General features: G+C 56.6%; 6 protein-coding genes across 6 annotated transcripts; 3 read left to right on the plus strand and 3 right to left on the minus strand.

Annotated features, from left to right (window-relative positions):
• Positions 1–89: 89 nt before the first annotated feature.
• EX895_000499 (uncharacterized protein) lies at positions 90–2,726 on the plus strand (the record flags this gene model as incomplete). The annotated part of the gene is made up of 1 exon (XM_029881100.1): positions 90–2,726. The coding sequence occupies one exon, from the start codon at positions 90–92 to the stop codon at positions 2,724–2,726; it is 2,637 nt and encodes an 878-aa protein (XP_029742486.1).
• Positions 2,727–3,670: 944 nt separating this feature from the next.
• EX895_000500 (uncharacterized protein) lies at positions 3,671–5,260 on the plus strand (the record flags this gene model as incomplete). The annotated part of the gene is made up of 1 exon (XM_029881101.1): positions 3,671–5,260. The coding sequence occupies one exon, from the start codon at positions 3,671–3,673 to the stop codon at positions 5,258–5,260; it is 1,590 nt and encodes a 529-aa protein (XP_029742487.1).
• Positions 5,261–7,603: 2,343 nt separating this feature from the next.
• EX895_000501 (uncharacterized protein) lies at positions 7,604–8,359 on the plus strand (the record flags this gene model as incomplete). The annotated part of the gene is made up of 1 exon (XM_029881102.1): positions 7,604–8,359. The coding sequence occupies one exon, from the start codon at positions 7,604–7,606 to the stop codon at positions 8,357–8,359; it is 756 nt and encodes a 251-aa protein (XP_029742488.1).
• Positions 8,360–8,852: 493 nt separating this feature from the next.
• On the minus strand, positions 8,853–9,665 carry EX895_000502 (uncharacterized protein; the record flags this gene model as incomplete). The annotated part of the gene is made up of 1 exon (XM_029881103.1): positions 8,853–9,665. The coding sequence occupies one exon, from the start codon at positions 9,663–9,665 to the stop codon at positions 8,853–8,855; it is 813 nt and encodes a 270-aa protein (XP_029742489.1).
• A 909-nt stretch (positions 9,666–10,574) lies between these two features.
• Positions 10,575–12,011, minus strand: EX895_000503 (uncharacterized protein; the record flags this gene model as incomplete). Its single annotated transcript, XM_029881104.1, has 1 exon — positions 10,575–12,011. One exon carries the CDS (start codon positions 12,009–12,011, stop codon positions 10,575–10,577), a length of 1,437 nt encoding a protein of 478 aa, XP_029742490.1.
• Positions 12,012–13,937: 1,926 nt separating this feature from the next.
• EX895_000504 (uncharacterized protein) lies at positions 13,938–17,672 on the minus strand (the record flags this gene model as incomplete). Its single annotated transcript, XM_029881105.1, has 1 exon — positions 13,938–17,672. One exon carries the CDS (start codon positions 17,670–17,672, stop codon positions 13,938–13,940), a length of 3,735 nt encoding a protein of 1,244 aa, XP_029742491.1.
• Between the last annotated feature and the right edge of the window lie 1,218 nt (positions 17,673–18,890).

Genomic DNA, 18,890 nt, shown 5'->3' on the forward strand with positions numbered 1-18,890 from the left:
CTTCGTCTCGCCTCGACCGAAGTTAAGTTGCTGCTCTTCATCGGGCTCGTTGCTTATCAGCGTTTCTCCATACTCTTACAACAAAGGCCATGGCCGCCACTAGAGCTCGCACCGAACTCGCCGCCGCCGCCTCTGCCGCCGCCGCCTCCTCTCCTCCAACGCACAATGCCAAAGATGTAGTTGCCAGTCGCGAGGCGGCGCCGGTCGATCCAGCTGCCAATGACCAGACCCCCGCTCGCCGCGCCACTACTCGAACCCGGAAACTGCCCAGCCGCCTTCTTCCTTCACCTTCACCCCCACCCTCACGCCCCTCCTCCCTGTATAACGCTGCAAAGCATGCAAAAGGCGGAAAGGATGGCACCGACAGCACTCCTGTATCTCCAGTCGTACCCTTGTCCACTTCCTCAGCAGCAGTCAAGATGCGCAAGTCAGCCAAGCCAGACGCAGACAGCACCGGCTCTGACCTCGACTCTACTGCCGACAAGGACGACGCCGAGGATCTTGGACCTGGAAAGCGCAAGCGTCGTCCCAGCAGCATGTACAAGCCGCCTTCCACCCTGACTACTGTCGAAACACCTTCTCCCGCGTCGACATTGTCCAGCTCCAGGAGCAAGAGGAAGGGCCGCAGCATCAGCCCTGAAGCTTCGACTCACAAGGGTCAATACCCTAGCGTCGCTGTCGCACAGGCCAAGCTCAAAGGCCGCCTTTCCAAGGGCAGGCTGGAAGTTGGTACTCCCTTGTCCAAGAACAACGGTACTCAGGATGGCTTGTTCATCGAGTCCAACCTACCTCGAGCCAACGGCGACGACTCTGATGCTGAACCAGAGGCGGCTGCTCGAAGCACGTCCAAGCGAGTGCGCATTGGAGACGTCCAAGAACCTATGGATCTCTCGCCGCCGCCTCTGCTTCCGCGCGACGGTTCGGCCAGGATTCAGATGCCGATGCACTACTCGCAGCCCACCTTCATCCGCGGTGGCCGTGTCAGCGTGTCGCCAGAGGCATCGGCAAAACGACCCGTCAAGTTTGGCACTCGAGTCGACGAACCCGACATGGAACGCAGTCGCATCGGCAGCATCATGCGTGCCAGCAAAGCGGACACTCGTAGCGCTTGGAAGCATTCCGATCTGATGTCCTCGTCTCCCGTCTCGACTGCCCTAGCCAAATTCGACAACGACATCGGCGCGCCCTTGACCTACGTGCCCCTCCGCACCGGCACACGCGGCGCGGTCCCCTTTCGCAATCTGCACACCAACCCCTTCGCCAACCCAGTATTGGATGAAGAGGTAGAAGACGACGATGAGGACGATGAGGACGACGACGAGAACGACTTCCACCAGGCCATGCTCGACGCCGACTTTGACTTCTTCGACTCTCAAAAGTCGGAAGTGGGCGCAGCAAAGGTACTTTGGCCGGCCTCTCGCCGAGGCACCACCGAGGAAGCCGAGATGGATGACACGCCTGCCACCACACCTCGAAGCCCTCAATCCGGATGCGACCTCCCTTCACCCGGCAGCCCGCACTGCAAGGTGGAGGAAGATTTGCTCATGACTGGCGCTGAGGACAAGGCCACCCCTTACATTGCTGGACGCGATTCGGTCTTTGTGCACGCTCTGCCCACCACGCAGGTGGGTGCCGACAAGCCGCATCAGCACGCCGGCTCGCTCACGCTCTCGCTGCCGTACGACCCAGCCGTTGCCGTGTCGTCGCCTCAGCTGCGTGCCATGAACGTCGACTCTGACGCTGTCACCGCTGCCAAGGGCGTCAAGGATGCCACCGCCAACGCCCAGATGGACACTCCCATTTTGCAGAGGCGAAAGCATACCGGACTGCCAGCCGGCCCGCACGCGCTGTCGCCACTCAAGCTGGGCGCCGATCTGATGGAACGAAGCACGTCGACCGCGGCTCCGTACATGCAACTCTCGCCCATGATTGAGATGGATTCGCCGCTCCTCAGCCCTGGTCTGACGCTCAGCCTACACACCAAGGGCACCGACTTACCCAGCCCCTTCATCATGGGTGTCGGCGCCTTGCCGGATCTTGAGCAGCCCGTTCCGCTCGACCTGCCCCCTCCCGCCGAGGGCTCAACCACTCCCAAAGCGTCGAGCCCGGAGATTGTCGTCGCTGACGTTTCTGTCACTGACTCGGTACAATCAACCGTTGCTGTCGCCAAGCCCGACGTCGTGACAGAGACTCTCGCTTCAAAGCAGCCTGAAGTCAAGGTTGTCGAAGCAGCAAAGGAGGCTACCGTCTCCAAGACCGATAAACCCTCGGCACGACGACCTGCGCTGCCCCCTCCTCGTCAGATTCGGTTCACGACTTTTACGACGCCATCGGTCGACTCGGCTGAGATCAAGCCGCAGCAGTCCGAGGCATCGAAGAAGATTGTCGACCGCCTTCCTACTCAGCAACAGCAGATAACGCAGCATCAAGCCAGCGCTGGTGGTGAATCCACTACAAGCCCCAAATCCGAAATCACTCCCGAGTTGGTTCACTCTGGTTCGGCCTCGCCCGACTCGGTCTCGGACTCGCCGAGCCCCTTGTCGCAGGCGGACAGCACTTCGACGGCCGATGCCGAAGTTGAGAACATCCTGTTTGGCCCTCCGGAGAAGCTCGATCTGCACGAGCTGGACCATGCCTGGGGTGGCTCGAAAGCTGCGCAGCATGAAGCGGCCTTGCGTCGAGCTCAGGTGGCCCAGATGCCCACGCTCGATGTCGACACGCTGTGATTCCAAGTCTTTCTAGCCAACCAAATAAGGCGCTCGCTTCCTTCCCCTATGTACAACAGTCGAGTGTCAGGCAGCCCTGATATCTCTCTCACAAACCTTGGAAAAACCCCTCTTTCCCTGGACTGGGACTCAATCCTTGCGAGTGTTCTATGCGGCTCGCAGGGAGTTGGTCAGCAGATCCCTATTTGCTTATCAGTAACAGACGGCTTATTGTTTTATTCTCTCTACCAATACTTGTAACAACATCGTTTCGCTATTCTTGTCTCGTTTCTCTCTCTCCTATCTTGGTTTTGTAGGTATTGCCACCGACAACCATTGACACCGCCACCACCACTTTGCTTCGTTACGACTGCCACTCTGTTGGCGTCGGCGAGATCAATTCAAAGCCTTTTCTTCATGTGCTGCGGATAGATTTTCCCAGCACTCACGAGATTTCTTTCTGTGTGACGGCTGCCTGTGAAGAGGAGCGATTGGGAACTCGAACGAGAGCAAAGGTGAAGGAGCATTTGAATATGGCCGACCTTCCCCATGATGGAGGCGGGCGGATCTGTGGAAACGGAAAGAGCTTGTTTAGGTCTTAAGAAATTAATATAGTAAGTTAAAATTGAAATTAGAGGCGTCGCGCGCTGCTCAGCGAAGTGAGGTGGGCGAGTTGATTGTGGATTGAATGTTTGTGTGGAGGGAACTCAGCCTCGTTCTCCTATCTGCCTCACTATCATCCTCGTTGCAACACATCATCACTCGTCACTTTGATCATCATTCCAAGTACCTCGACGAGATCTCAAGTTCACCCATCGCTTCCACTCGTTCTGGCAATCCTCAGGCTTTCGACTTGCTCTTTGGCCCTTGGCATCTTGCGGGCTTGCTCGATCCACCTTTCCGCCCCGCCCATGCTTTTGTCGTAGCTACGCCTGCCTACAAGCCTGAACATCAACGACGACGAGATGCGCAAGCACATCCACAGCTATATACTGCTTGCGGCGGCGTGTCTGCTGCTGTCTTGCTGGACCGTAAGCGCTGTCGTTCTACAGAGACTGATCCCGCCAAGATCAGCTTCCAGTCTACCTACGTTTGAACAACCTTTCGCCCTCTCATCGTATCTTCAAAAGGTGTTTGGCTCCTCTGTTCAGTCCTTCCTTGGTGTGAAGCAACGCAAGTATACGGGCACCAAGGCTTTTGGCCTGAGGGAAGCCTATCACCAGGGCATCGGTGATAAGGCCCACGAGCGTGCCAAGGCCAGCTTCGATTTCAGAATCACTGCAGACGACGTTCGAGCCAACCAGGCTGGCATCGACTTTATCCCCGCCATTCGAACCGTACAACAGCGCATCACCCGCGCCAAGGACCCGAAACGGTACCTCGAGGTGAGGGGCCAGTCGTACAAGGATGCCGTGTGCGCAGTGTCGACAGAACTAGACTGGGAAGACGTCGAGGTCGAGGCGCCCGACGTGTCGGACCGCACTACGGTGCTTGCACTCGCCAAGATGGCAGCGGCAGCGTACAAGAACGACACTTCCGACTGGGACGGGATCGGCGGATTTGATCCCTCCAGCTCGTTTGGCTGGGAGGGCGATGGCATCCGGGGCCACATCTTTACGACGCACGACAACGACACGATCGTCGTAGCGCTCAAGGGAACATCAAACGTGTTTCTGGGCGGTGGCGATACCGCGCGTCGGGATAAGACCAATGACAATCTCTTGTTCTCGTGCTGCTGTGCGCGCGTCTCGTGGTCGTGGTCAACCGTGTGCGACTGCTATCAGGGCCACGGCGACCAATGCGGGCAGACATGTTTGGAGCGCGCCCTCATCGAAAAGTCGCTCTACTACCCGGCCATCACAGATCTGTTCAACAACGTCTCGTACGCCTACCCGGACTCGCAAATTTGGATTGCAGGCCACAGTCTGGGAGGTTCCCTTTCGTCGTTGCTTGGCATGACATTTGGAGTCCCCACGGTCACGTTCCAAGCACCCGGTGAGCGCATGGCGGCGATGCGACTGCACCTGCCACTGCCACCGGCAAGACATCCGGACGAAAGTCCGGTGGCGGCCTTGCCCATTGTGCATGTGTACAACAACGCAGACCCCATTGCTACGGGACAGTGCAACGGTGCTGGATCGCTGTGTTCCAACTTTGGATACGCGATGGAGTCCAAGTGTCATGCAGGCAAGAGTATTGTGTACGACACGGTGGGCAAGCTGGGTTGGTCGATGTCGATCAACGCACATCGCATCAACTCGTTGGTGGACGATGTGCTGACAGAGGACTGGAGCGAAAAAGTGCGCAAGAAGAAGGCCAAGCTGCGCAGCGAGGCCTCTAAAGCGGAAAAGCAAGAGGGTCAAGTGAACACCAGCGGCTGGAGGTGGCCATGGCATCGAGGCGACAGTGCGGATGACGACGGCGACACGGACGATGATACCGACGAAGACGACAAGCTCCCCGTGCCCAAAGCCAGATCTGAGGAAAAGTGTCAGGACTGCACCAACTGGCACTTCACCGACGATACTGGGGATGGGGGGCCATCATCGCCCTGAAAGTCGGCCAGGTCGCCCTCGTTGGCCGACTTTGTTGGCAGCACATATATACCCTCCAAATGGCTGTACATCGGCTGTCTCTTCAGCCATTGGACACTACATGCTTATAGTATCAGGACAATGCAGCAGCATCCGGTTTGAATCTCCATACGTCTCGTTCCGCATCGGCCATCAGTATCTTACTACCACGACGGCCTCCGACGGCCGACCCCGGTTTCTGTCTTGTACCATATAGATTAGCTTTGTTCTCCGCATCACGACTCTTTGCCTTCATTCTTTATCAATTTGTGTGTGTGCGGATGTTCCTGTATGCCAACAGGTGCGTGCGTGAGTGGACCCACAGCTGTCGCGGAAAATAATGCCCAGTGTGGGCGTGCAGGAAAGAAAGGGGTTTGGCCTTTTCCCTTTGAACATGGCATTCATAGATCCTCTGCCGACCGCAAAGCACACTCCGACTTTTTGATATTTATTTTATTTTGTTTTGTTTTTGGCGTCTACAAAGGCTCCGTGCACTACTACTGTATTTTCGCTTTTTTGTTGCAAAAGACGCGGCACGTTTGCACAGAAAGATGCGCTGCACTGCCCCGCGTCGGCTGCTCGACACTGCCATCTCCATTTTCTGTCGACGCCCTTTGTTGAGCTGTCTTCCGTTCAAACATCAACATTCATCGGAGCAGGCTCCTTTAACACCACATATACCGCAGGCAATCGCGCACCCTCCACGCTTGAGCGTTGTATCGTTGACACCCACCATTCGACCAGATTTCAGGCCCACGACGACGGTGGTACTCTTGGTTCTGGTCTACGCACAAGCTACAAACGCTTTGCGCCTCGTGTGCCTCTCCTCGTACTTTGCTTCGAGCTCTCGATAAAGCAAATACTTCTAGCTCGAACATTCGTTTGCCGAGCATCTTTCAGCATCCTCCACGGACCGTTTCAAACCAGTGATACCCTCCAAGTCTGACGGCTGACGAGAATACTCCGACTGTCAACGCCATGTCGAACCCTTACGATGCACGGCAGCCACAACGGCAACCTGCTTATGATAACCCGCTCGACAATCTTCCGTACAAATATGCACGCGGGCGACAACTCCCTCATTCGTCCTCCCATACCAATATGCTAACTCCAGACCACGACGGCATCGATTACCACCATTACCACGGCCAACCAGCCTCGTACACTCCTCAACCATACCACGATCCGTACGCCACGCTGACTCCAGGCGAGGACCACACGCATCCGACAGTCTCCAACGACAACCTTGCGCGCCACACTTCTCCTTACTACAACAACAAAGATGCATACAACTCGCACTCGGACGATGGCCACGACCTCACCCTCCGCGGCACCGAGTACGTGCTTGCCAAGGACGAAGAGACCGGCCGCATCGGATATGGACGTGGTCATCGCATCCAAGCCACCGACGGTCTGCTTCCAGATGTTGCGCCCGACACGGAGCGGCTCAATCCAGAGCAGAAGGAGATCATGAAGCAGTTCCCGCCAGACCTCGACGACGAAAATGGAGGCAAATCCGGTGTACAAGCCGCCAAAGATCTGCTCAAAGACTGGAAGTCGTGGTTCCAGCTCAAATACTTGCATTGGTGGATCATGCTCATCGTCGTCATCGCGCTCGTCGCGTTCACCACCATCTACCACAAGCAGATTGTCGATTGGCTCACCCCGATCTCGCAAAAAGTTACCACGGTCGGGTGGGGCTGGATCATCCCCGTCGCCATTCTTTTTGTTATCTCGTTCCCACCGCTTTTCGGACACGAGATCGTGCTCATCTTAGTCGGTCTGGTATATGGCCTCTGGATCGGTTTTGGAATTGCTTCTCTCGGCACGCTTTTGGGTGAGATCGGCAACTTTTACGCCTTTAAGCACTGCTTGCGATCCATGGCGGCCAACTACGAGCGCAAGAACATCCACTACGCTTGTATGGCCGAAATGGTACGTGATGGTGGGTTTTGGGTCATGTTCTTGGCGCGACTCTCTGCCATCCCCGGTCACTTCACCACCGCTGTCTTTGCCACGGTCGGCATGAACATTTTCATTTTCACGTTCGCTGCCGTGCTGGCGCTGCCCAAGCAGCTGCTTATCGTTTACCTCGGTGTAGCCATCAAGAATTCGGGCGATGGCACCGAGGACACTAAGAGCAAGGTCATCAAGTATGTCGTGCTGGCGATCAGTTTCATCATAACGGTCTGGACGGCGTACTGGCTGTACCAAAAGATGGAGAAGGTCAGACCGACGGTGAGCGCCAAGCTGAAGCAGAAGAGGTACGAGCTGTTGCTGCAGGCAAGGACGCCGGGTACGGAAGGGTATCTTGGAGAGAGGGGAATGCATGTGTATCCTCCTATTCCTGGTCGTGCTGGCGCGCCGCCGAATGGTGGTGCCTTTGATGCTAGCTTTGGGTATAGGCCACAAGGTCAGCAGCAACCTGTGGGAACAGCAGACGATAGCTACAACGGAGGTTACCAGGAGGGTGATTTCTCTACAGATACGTACGACCAGCCGATGATGCCCGCTTCTACGTCTGCAAGTCGTCAACCGATCTTTTCGCAGGCGGCGGGCCCACCACAATCCTTCTCGAACGCTGCTCCAGCAGGAAGGTTGTCGCACAACCTCTCGGCGGCAGCTGCACCAAGAAATTCCTCGCATCAGCCGTACCCGGCGGCGGCAGCGACGACCGGAGCGGGACGACAACCGATCGTAGCACCAATGCAGTTCCACCGCCCCATCCGCCACAATTCGAGTATCCCTTCCCCAACATCTCCCTTCCAAGACCCCCCAATCGCACCACCCGCGCCCTCGGACGGATTTGCACACCAAGGAGCCCCAGCTGCTCGCGGAGACCGCCACGATCCAGAATCCACGCCTCTTGCCGGCGCCGGAGACTGGGCCTCCACCTCCTCCCTAGCACCTAGCCCAGTCGAAGGCCCGCCACCTGACTATGCAAGCTTCCCGCCCAGCGTCGCGTCGCATTCGCAGCCGCATCCGAGATCGCTGCAGCCGCATTCGCAGCAACAGCCGGTGGCGGCAGCGGCGGCGTCAAGGGTCGACCCCACCGTGCAGAGGTACCATCTTTCCGATTGATTAGGAGGAGGAGCAGGAGGAGCATGAGAATGGGAGATTTCATTGTGTTGACTTGGTTTAACTTATGCACACTCTTTGCTCTTTGCGATTGGATGAATGCGTGCGCGAGGCGCATCGTGTGGGGGAGACAGTCGATGGGGACAGGCGCGGTTTGTTGCCACCCGATCATCAGAGGTGCAATTAGATTGACGCGCAGTGTAGGGTCGAAATACTGTTGGCAACAAGATGAAAGCTTTCTGATTTCGGCTTCTGGGTTTGGGGCTTCGAGTCGACGTCGACGTCGGTGTCTCACAGGCTATTGTTTGATCTGAAAGACCAGCTCATCTTCTTCAGGCCTCAAACCGCCGCTGTCGTCATGTGTTTGAGAAGGACATGATCGCAGACGCGGCAAGAGTCAAAATGAGGTGTGTGTGTGTGTGATTCCAACGTGTGCGTGCGACAGTCTGACGAGCACTTGTCCCTCGCCGGAGTGCTGGCGGTCTGGCGGTTAAAGTTACACGATATCGCCGCTCTCGACGTCGATGCTGGTGAGGCCCATGCGGTCGAGTAGGCTGACGCTCTGGCCTGTAGTGTCGTCAACCACGACGAAGCGTAGGATCTCGAAGGGCGCGTGCTTGTGTGCTCGGATGCTGGTGAAGTACACGGTCGCGGTGCGGGACTCGTTGTGCACAGGGTGGATCTTGAACGACAGGTCGACGCGGCCTTGCATCATGTTGACTGCACCATTCACCTTGGGTACGCCCCCCAGCAGCGTTTCTCGTTTCAGCACCACCGTCACCTCCCCTGCCTCGTCAGCAGAGGCAGAGGAGCCCGAGGTACGCGAGAGGAGCGACGCTACTTCGGCAGAGTTCTTGACCTGCGATACGACCGATTTGAAGATGCTGGACGAGAGCTTTTCCTTGTTGGTCGCGTAGACGGTGAAGCCGGCCCACGAGGCCAGCGCGGCAACAACAAAGGACGCGAGTAGAGGAAGCGTGTTCGGGACTGCGGGTAAGGGTCTGGAGCGCACTTGTGTGGGGCGCGCCGAGACATTGCTGCGTGTTGATGCCGTGTGTTGCGCTGCTGACGGTGTTGATGCTGATGATGATGACGCTGTGTTGGCCGGAGGCGGCGGCGGCGGAGTAATAGGTCTAGACCGGAACGAGGTGGTCTGGATGCTGTGCACTCCGCCGCTCGCCCATGGAGTTGAATGTACGGCTGGTGTCAATCTCACAGCCTTTGGCACTGTACTTGCGCTCACGGCGTAGAAAGCGCTCCTAGCCCCGCCGCTCCGGAGCATCGTCGTCGACGTCTTGCTGATCAACATCTGCTGCTTCTTCGTCTTGCTGCTACTTTCGCGGCAACGGACTAGTTGATAGTCGATCCCGTGTAATTCGTCTGCTTGATGCCTTCTCCCTGGTGCTGGGGATGCTTCCGACCTATTGACGTCGCTGCTGCTTGGCGCTTAGGTGTAATTGACCGTTGGATCGTTGTCGGATCGTTGTTGGACGTCAGGAAGAACCTGGCTTGCTCTTCCGTGCTCCCCCAGAAAAAGTTGAAGAAAAATACATATTTGCACACACCCCGTTCCGGCCCATGCACACACACCCTTCTCGCTCGCCCGGCCGCCCGCTAGCTCGCTGAGTCAAACGCACACTCCACATCCCGACACTCGCCAACCTCGCTCCTTCTCGACCCTCCTTTGGTGCTCACACCAGCCCGAACAGCCACTGTCATCCACATCAAATCTCACACACCACTCAACGAGACCTCAGACGCTGCTTGCGGCAGCATGTTAGTCACATATCGCCCAATCCCCACCTGTACGTGCAAGCGACAAAACAGAGTTTGACAGTTCGAGCAAACTAAAGAGAACGCTGATGATAGTTTTGTGTGACCGGTCAGAGAGACAATAATGTGAGGAGGGAGAGCTAAAGTGCGGGAAGATATACATTGAAGATTGAAGCGAGGTAATGAGGGTTTGGGTAAGCAGCGGTTACGTGCTCTCGAGAAAGCAAGGAGCTTGTTGCGCTTGAATGCAGAAGTTGGATGCGAAGGCAGCGATGATGATGACGAAGGAGAAAGAAACCGCAAGGGACACAGGGGCGGGCGAGGAATAGAAGGCGTGGGAAACACACTGATCAGCTCGTAGATGCGAGCATCGCTAAGTGAAACTTCCAACGGGGGGTATTGTTGCCTCGCCAGCGCTAAGATTGTCTCTGGACGCGCAAGTAAATCAACCGCATCGACAAGTCAACACGTCCACCAGCTTCTGACCAAATGTCTTGCGCTCGGCAGGGTGTTGGTCGTCTCCGTTGCTAATACCCACAGCCTGGCGCGTATCGCCACGACGGCCATCCAGTCCGTTACCGGACGACATGGCTGTCGGCGTCATGTGGCCAACATGGCTGTGTTCCCTCGTACCGTTCTGCGTAGGAATGCCCGCCACGGTAGCATCGTGAACGGCAACGTTGGATGCGTGTCCCACACCGCCGTACCCGGACCCGTTCTGATTGAAATCGCCGTGGCTGGCACGCAGTTGTGCGGCCTGCGACCGGTCGCTTTGCAAAAGCTGCTGCTGCTGCGCCGCGCCTCCCGATTTGCGCGCGCCCTTGGATCCATTGCGCGCCAACGCCGCCTGCTGCTGTGCAGCCGCTGCTGATGCTTGCGGTGCCGCCGAGGCACGAGTCTCGCGCTGACGGTCACGGTCATCACGACGATCACGGCTGGTGCCAGCTTCCCATCCCTTGCCGTTGTTTAAGAGCATCCAGTCAAACACGCCGTCCTCCTGCTCGCCCGAGCTCTTGAGCACTTTGGTGAACAGCTCGCGCAGGAAGTCGTAGTCGGGCGTCTCCTCGAAGCCGAGCTTACGCACATAGTTGAGGTAGATGCCGAACTCTTCCGGGAAGCCTTCGCAAAGCTCCTTGATGGGTGTGCTCTGCTTCTTCTCGCCAATCTTTTCGTACTTTTGCTTGTTGGTCGCCGCTTTGAGACCTTGCCATGGCAGACCGCCGCGGAGGAAGTACATGAAGACGTGACCGAGCGCTTCGAGGTCGTCTCGACGCGACTGCTCCCGTCCCAAGTGGGTGTTGATCGACATGTATCGCGCGGTACCGCTGAGTGACTTGCGCTCACGGTACGGGATGTGCTGCTTGGTCTTGGGATCGCGGTACTGCTTGGCCATACCAAAGTCGACGACGTGCACCATGTTGGCTCCTTTGGTCATGGGACGGCCGATGAGGAAGTTATCGGGCTTGATGTCGCGGTAGATGAGGTTCTTTTCGTGGATGGTCTGGACGCGCGTGATCATCTGCTTGGCTGTCATGACGACGGTTTTGATGCTAAACTTGCGACCGCACATGTCGAAAAGATCTTCGAGCGAGGGGCCGAGCAGGTCGATGACGAGAATGTTGTGGAGACCCTCTTGTCCGAAGTAGTAGACCTGGGGAATACCGGTGCAGCCAGCGAGGATCTTGTAGGTGCGATACTCATCGCGGAGCTGGGGAGCGTCGCTCTTGCGCGGCTCAAACTTGATGGCGACGGTCTGGCTGTTGAGGAGGTTGGTGCCTTCAAAGATGACACCAAAGGAACCCTCTCCGATCTTCTTTCCGACGCGGTAGTGGACTCCGACGACGTTAGAGCCGGAGCTGGCGTGAGAAGCGTGGGATGTCATGGATGCGGTTGCGAATGAGCTGTGATACGGCTGCGAGAGCGGCTGTGCCATGGGGGGATTCGGAGAGATGTCCGTGCTGGGTCGACGACGATGGAATCAAGAAGCGAAAGCTGAGGAGAGCTGCGGATACCGAGCGAGTGTGATCAAGATGCACGAGTGTGACGAAAGGTGTGGCCTAGGGTTCGGAGAGGATGTAGGGGCTTGATGGCCAAGACAGTAGCAAGATGCAATCGAGCTTGTACAGACTGTTGATGTGTGGTGTGTTTGGCCTGGGTTCGAGATGAAGCTGCGCCTGGTGTGATGGGTAAAGGATGCAACAACTCCTCGACGAGATCAAGATCTGGACAGATGCTGCAGAAGCAAAAAGTGTCGAGGTGAATCCAACAGCGCCGTGTCTGCACCGATGCGAGCGTGAGCCAGGATGTGAAAGGTGAGGAAGCCCACGGTGACCGATGAGAGTACGAGCGAGAAGGGGGTCGCGTGAGCCCAAGGCAGGAGGAGATAGAAAGAGGAGAGGTAGGCGGAAGAGGATGCGATGGAGAACTGAAGAGAAGAAGATGAAGACGAGCAAATAGCAATCGACTCGACTCGAAGGGCGTTGTGCGTGTGCCAGTGCAAGTGTGCTTTGACCGGAAGACAGCGGAGCGAGCGTTTGCACGGAAACAGAGCGTGAGTCGATCTGAGCGGCAGAAGAGCTCGAGAGCGGGAAAGAGAAGGCAGAGAGGGGTATAACGCAGCCAGACACGCTGGCTCAAGCAGCAGTCACACATACACACGCACGCACACTCCAAGCACACACTCACTCACTCAGACACAAACACACATGCAGCCAGCCAGGCAAGCTGGCAGAAGGAGTTCAAAATCACGTCGAAATTCGTCAAATTCTTTTGGAATTCAACTCTCAGCTGTTGCTGCTGCTCACCGATTTGAGCCTACTGTACTGTATTTGCCAGTCGATCAGCCTCTTCGAAGAATAACTATAGTAACTGAACACAGCCAAGCAGGGGAAGAAAGGGCTTCTATTCTCGAGCTAACTGTGACTTGGGCCCTCGCAGTTGGTGTGCTTTCGAAGAGTTGTCGGTTGTGGGCTCGTATCGGCGGTGCATTCATTGCATTGCTCTGCAGTCCCGCCCATCTTCGCTTCTTCTCTGCCAGCCGGTGAATGGACCAAGGAACGCCCGCCGCCCCCTCTGGTGCTGTGCCTTGTCCCGAATCAATGCAAGCAGCTCTTCAACTCAAGGCTAGGCAAGAAAGCGATAGCAGAGGTCCGGCTTGGTAAGACACCTTCTCTTTCGCTACCAAAGATCAAGGTATGGAATGACCGGTTCGATGCAGCGGACCAAACACAGAATGTAGACTTTGAATCATGCAGCCCATGCAGATGGGGATTTCAAGTCAGCGAACAAGCACAGAGGGGGGTTGCAACGCAAATCGCACATTGAAAATGTCTTCTGTAGCTGTATTTTGGTCGAATTCAGTGAAACTCATGCATCTCACTGCTCTTCGTGCAGCTTGCAGATCCATTCTTCCAAGCACAGTGCGTGGCAGTCCAATTGAGCAGACGAGCTCAGCGTTCCATTCAATGGTTCTCTCGACATCTTCATCTCCGAGTGTGTGTCGAGTTCGAGATAAAGCAGCCAAGCTTTCGTCCATAGCAACATGTTTAAGTTCTGCCATGTGCGACACAGGGTTGCCATCGAGCGCAATTGCTGGGAGCCTGGTTTGTCGAACAGTTCTGTCGTTAAGTGCAGAGAGTTCGACTGCGTCGGATTGTTTCTCGTCGCTGCACCTCTCCTCGCCGCCATTGCGCCTGGCATCCTTGCCATATAGCTCGAAACATTAAACACACCTTCAGACACACGGTATACCCTTGAAAGCAACGCTGCCTTAACATTATAGTATCACGAACAGAGCTACATCGCCACTTCACTTGGAGCTCGCCTTGACCTTCTTGGCTGGCGATGCTGACTTGCCGTTGACCTTGGCAGGCGTCGTATCGTCGGCAGCACGCTTCTTGTTCTTCTTCTTGCCATCAGCGACGCTGCCCTCCGCAGCGGGCTGCACCACCTTGAGCAACTGCTTCATCAAGTCGTGGATCGACGTCGACGCCTTGTACCCGTCGGAGTTCTGCAACTTCTGCGCAGCGTCTTGCAGCTTGGACACTTTCCATGCGCTCTGCAGCTTCTCCTGGCTCTCCGGTTCGATCCTGGAGCTGATCCTCGCCGCTTGCAGCACAAACTTGATCGTGTCCTTCATGTGGTTCGAGCTGAGCGCCGACGTCGAGGCTGCATCGCACGAGTCGTTGACAATCTGCACGAAGCACGTGCTGATCTCGGGCACGAACGTGAGCACCTCTGCCTTCTCCGCTCGTTGTGCGATCTGCGTCAGCACGGCCTGCAGCATCGACATGACCTGCACCTGTCGGAACGCTCGTGTAGCCGCGCCCGGTCGACAGTTGTCGAGCAGCTCCGATCGAAGCTCCCAACCAAGCAGCGGGAAGCGACGGAAGGCATCGATCAAGAACTCGTGTCGCAGTCGGCTCGCCTTCCTCATGAGGTAGTCGAGCAGCGACTCGCGGTAGATCTCGACCAGCTTGCCTCCCAGTGCCGCTTTGACGTCGTCGCCGCTCTTAGACAGCGCCACTTTGGTCAGGTACAGGCTGAGAGCCTGGCTGACGTTGGACACGTCGTTCGACTGCGATTCGCGTGCATCGGCGTGCATGCGTTGCAGCAACTCGCTCACTTGATCGGCGTCAAACTCGTCCGGCACCGTCTTGGCTTTGCTGATGCGGCTCAGCAGCAACGTCTTGGCTTTGGCGGCAAGCTGCTCCGTGTCCTCGTCCCGGTTGTTCCACAACTCGTACAGAGGCAGGATGAGGTCCAACATCAGTGCGCTTGAAGGCTGCTTGCGGGCAAAGATGTCGACGAGCTCCAGCACCTTGAAGCGCAGCGCAATGGCTTCCTGCTTGGCCTCCTTCTGCGAGCGTGCCGCCGAGATTCGTTGACGGAACACCTCGGCGAGCTTGTCGTCCAAGAGCATCATCTCGTCATCACCCAGATCGGAGAACTCGACACTCGACTCGGAGCCGGCTTCCGACTGTGCATCCTCCGCCTCGTCGTCGTTCTCCTCCTCGCCTTCGTACTCAGCGTCGTCGTCCGGATCGGCCATACCTGATTCCTTGAGCACAGCACGCACACGCGCACGAAGCTCCTCGTCCACTTGCTCATCTTCGTCATCGTCCTCAGCGTCGTCGTCTGCATCAGCATCGGACTCGTTGTCGTCACTCGTGGCCGACGTGTCGGAAGCTCGTGCCTCTCCCTCCTTCTCTTCGTCGTCCTCCTCGGATGCCTCCTCATCTTCCATATCCTCGTCCTCGTCTTGCTCAGGAGCCGCTTCTTCGGCGGTGCCAAGATGCGAAAGCAGCAAGCCGATGCTCTCCTTGGTCATGTCCTGTGCGAACGCCTCGAACGCGTTGGTGGCCGAAGTGCGCAGGAACGCCGACGAGAGCTCGAGGAAGTTGAGCAGACAGTCGCAGAGCAGCTCGATGCCTGTCACCTTGTCCTCCTCCGCCGCTTGCTTGGCCTTGCGAGACGACCCAGCCGTCGAGACAGAGAACAGCTTATCCGCGCAGGCAGACAGCGGTTCCACAAAGTCCGATGCGCCGTCGGCCGCGTCCGCCGACACAAGCAGAGCGGAAAGCAGAAGCGACTGGAAAGCACGCGAGCGCTCCTTGACATCGGCGTCAGAGCTCTTGGCTTCAAACTTGCGCACCTTGTCGAGGCAACGAACGCCGTCTGCGAGCTTGGCTGCGATCTCATCGTCGTGGTCGAAGATCGACTTGAAGCTCTTGTCTTTCTCCAACTGCAGCAGGATGTCGTGTGCCTTGGCGAGCCACAGCTGACCGTCCTGAGCTACGCCGGGCGTCTTTTTGCCGGCAGCCGAAGAAGGCGAAGCCTGCTTGGCGAGTTCCGAGACGCTCGAGAGGAAGCGCGAACGCGTCACCTGCTTGAGCGAGTCGGTGAAGGCAGGCGTAGGCAGGCGCTCGAGCAAAAGGCGCTTCTGCAGAGGCTTCTGCATGGTGAAGTAGCCATGTGCGGCGAGGAAGGAGAGGATATCGACAAGCAGCTGGTCGTCTTTGGGTACCGTTGGCGTACGCACCAAAAACAGCAGCTGGTCCAGCGCCCATTTTCTTCGGTTGGAGATCTCTGTCAACTCGTCCTCGTCCTCAGTGTCGATCCCTTGGCAGATGATGTCGCCGAGGTGCTTGACATACTCGCGCACACGATCCGTGTCGAGCGCAGACAGGACCTGCTCGACCGTCTTGGTCTTTGTGATGGAATCAAAGTTCTGATGACCGTTTTTGCCGATGAGCTGCGTGACGAGGACGAAACCGAGGTGGGGTTGTTGCTTGACGACGTCCTGAATGCTTTCCGTGGCCTTCACGGCGGCACGGTGCAGCAGACGGTCGCGGTTGCCAAGCTGATTAATGAGCGTGCGCATGAAGTTGGGCGTGAAGAGCATCGGCTTGTCTGTGTCGTTGGCACGTGGAAGAGCACGCTGAAAGACCTGGAAGCCCCACGACTTGCGGTCGTGCGACGAAGCGGCGGCGAAGAGCGTCTCGTCGACGACAACACGGTAAAAGTCGGGGAAGGAAGCAATTCTCATCTCGGCAGCTGTGGAAGCAGAGTCGAAAAAGATGTCGAGGATAAGATCCCAGACGAAGTGGATTTTGGCTTGCCAGCGAGAGCGTGCGCCGACGGGGGCAGTCGCCTCGTTCTCGGATGGGATGGCCTCCTTGAGCACACGTGCGAGCGAGCCGAGGTTGGCGGCGGAAAGCGGATGCTCCTTGCGCATGGATGGGAGGGCTACGTTGTGGAAAAAGTCGGCGCCTGCTCCGTTACTTAGCTGCAGCAGGATGGCGAGCTTTTCGGGGCTCAGCTCTTTGGTGGACGAGATCTGCTCGGTCATCCACGACTGTGCTGAATGAGCCCAGTCGACAGAGACCTCGGGATGCTGCAGCTGAGCGACAGCGTTGACCATGACCCAAGCGCAGCTCTCTGCCATCCAAGGCTTGTCGGAGGAAAGAGCGATGAGGATACGCATGCTGCGCTTGAAATCGTCGATGGTGGCTGTTGGCTGAACGAGCAAGTCGGATTGGACGAGGCTCATAATTCCGAAGAGCTTGGCAAACATGAAATCCTTCTGCTCCTGTCTGCTCGCTGCGACTTGTGGATTTGAGTATTTGAGGACGAGAATGAGAATCTCGTTGGCGGTAACAGCGTAGCGGATGCGCGAGAGGAGCTCTGTAAGGACGACCGCAAAGCCGAGACGCGAGCTTTCCCTTGGACTAGCCAGGCCCCGCAGCAAACGTCGCAGCGCGTACATGAGGTCAGCGACGGTGCGGTTCCCCAGAGCTTCCTCGACGGCCTCTGCCTCTTGCTCGTCGACTGTCAAGGCGTTGGAAGGGTCAGCGTCGTCGCCATCTTGGTCGGCGTCGCTGCTTTCTGGTGGCGTAGGAAGGTCGAGGGTGATCTTGGAGGAAGAAGCGAGCACGTCTTGCTGCGAGAGGAGCTCTTGAACGAGTTGGTTTGCGGAAGTCAATCGCGCATCCTGATCGGACGAGGCGATCTCCCAGAAGAGCTGAAGGTTGTTGCCGTTCATCGTGAAACAAGCCGATGTCCAATGAGCAGAAAGAGTGTGATTGGCAGCGAATCTAATGCCTGTGTTTCCACTCGTGGTCGCCTCCAGCGCAATTAGTCCAGCCCTTGTCGATTAGTCCTGTCGATAGGTCCCGAGTGTACCTTCTTATCCTTCTCCTGAAGCCTTTCAAGTGTCGGGTAGAAGGGTTGTTGAAAAGCAATCGAAAGGAAGGTGATGGTGATTCGCTCGCTCCATGGCAAATTTTTCGTTCTTCAGCTGCTATGCTGCTTCCTTCGACCTTCTGACCTTTTTTTTTCTTCTTCGCTGCGAAATTTTCGAAGAAAAAGGGTCTCTGTGGAGAAGAGAGTTGAATCTTCATCGGACACGTTCGACCAAATGCATCGGCGATCTGGATTTGTCTGTCTTTGAAATGTACCCTTTTACAACCTCACATCAATGCAGTTATTTCATGCATGCTGTCGCTGCTGTTCGCCAGAATTATTAAACAACAGCAGCCAAGCAAGCCTTCCTACTCCTCTGATGCCCGCACAAACACAACAAACAGCCGGCCAGCTTGCACCACATGGCATCACATCGCATCGCATTTCATTCCAGCGCCTTACTGCCTCTCAATCGCAACCGTAGCACATCTGAACCTTTGCCATTTTTGATTGTGCATTGACAGCAATCTAGGTGGCTGGGCAGAGGCGCAAGCATAAACGCAGCTCCGGCTGTCACAGGAGTGTCGTTCGCCATCTTGGCCTTGTCTCCGTGTAAGCCCGGACAGCCTTCGACGAGTCAGTCAGGTCATTTGAGGTCAATGATATGTCCGGATCCGGTTGTTGGCCAACGAAAGAATGGATCCTTGGAGGATAAACACAGACAGTCCGAAACTTTTGCGGGACGATAGCTTCGTCTGACTACATGCCCAACCCGGACGTGCAGAGTCAACCTTAAACTTGAAGCTTATCGTTGAATCCTGCTTCCAAGGAAGATCACCCAGTAGACCGAGGAGGAGGACCAGAAGGAAGAGCAGCAGTGCTGCGCAAGGTGGAAAATGAAACGGGAAGAGAGATGCGTGCAGGCTGCACCTCGTGCGTCCGAAGTGCTTTACAGTGCAGCCCTTGCGGGAGCTTAGATTCCAGACTCCGCGGTCTGGTTCTTGGTTCCTGGCGCTCGTGCTAGTCCGATTTAGCCTCTAGCGTTCCCACTCAATCTTCGAGTTTTTCAGTCTTTGAA

The sequence above is a fragment of the Sporisorium graminicola genome, chromosome SGRAM_1 (genome assembly GCF_005498985.1).
Source record: "Sporisorium graminicola strain CBS 10092 chromosome SGRAM_1, whole genome shotgun sequence".
Lineage (NCBI taxonomy): Eukaryota > Fungi > Basidiomycota > Ustilaginomycetes > Ustilaginales > Ustilaginaceae > Sporisorium > Sporisorium graminicola.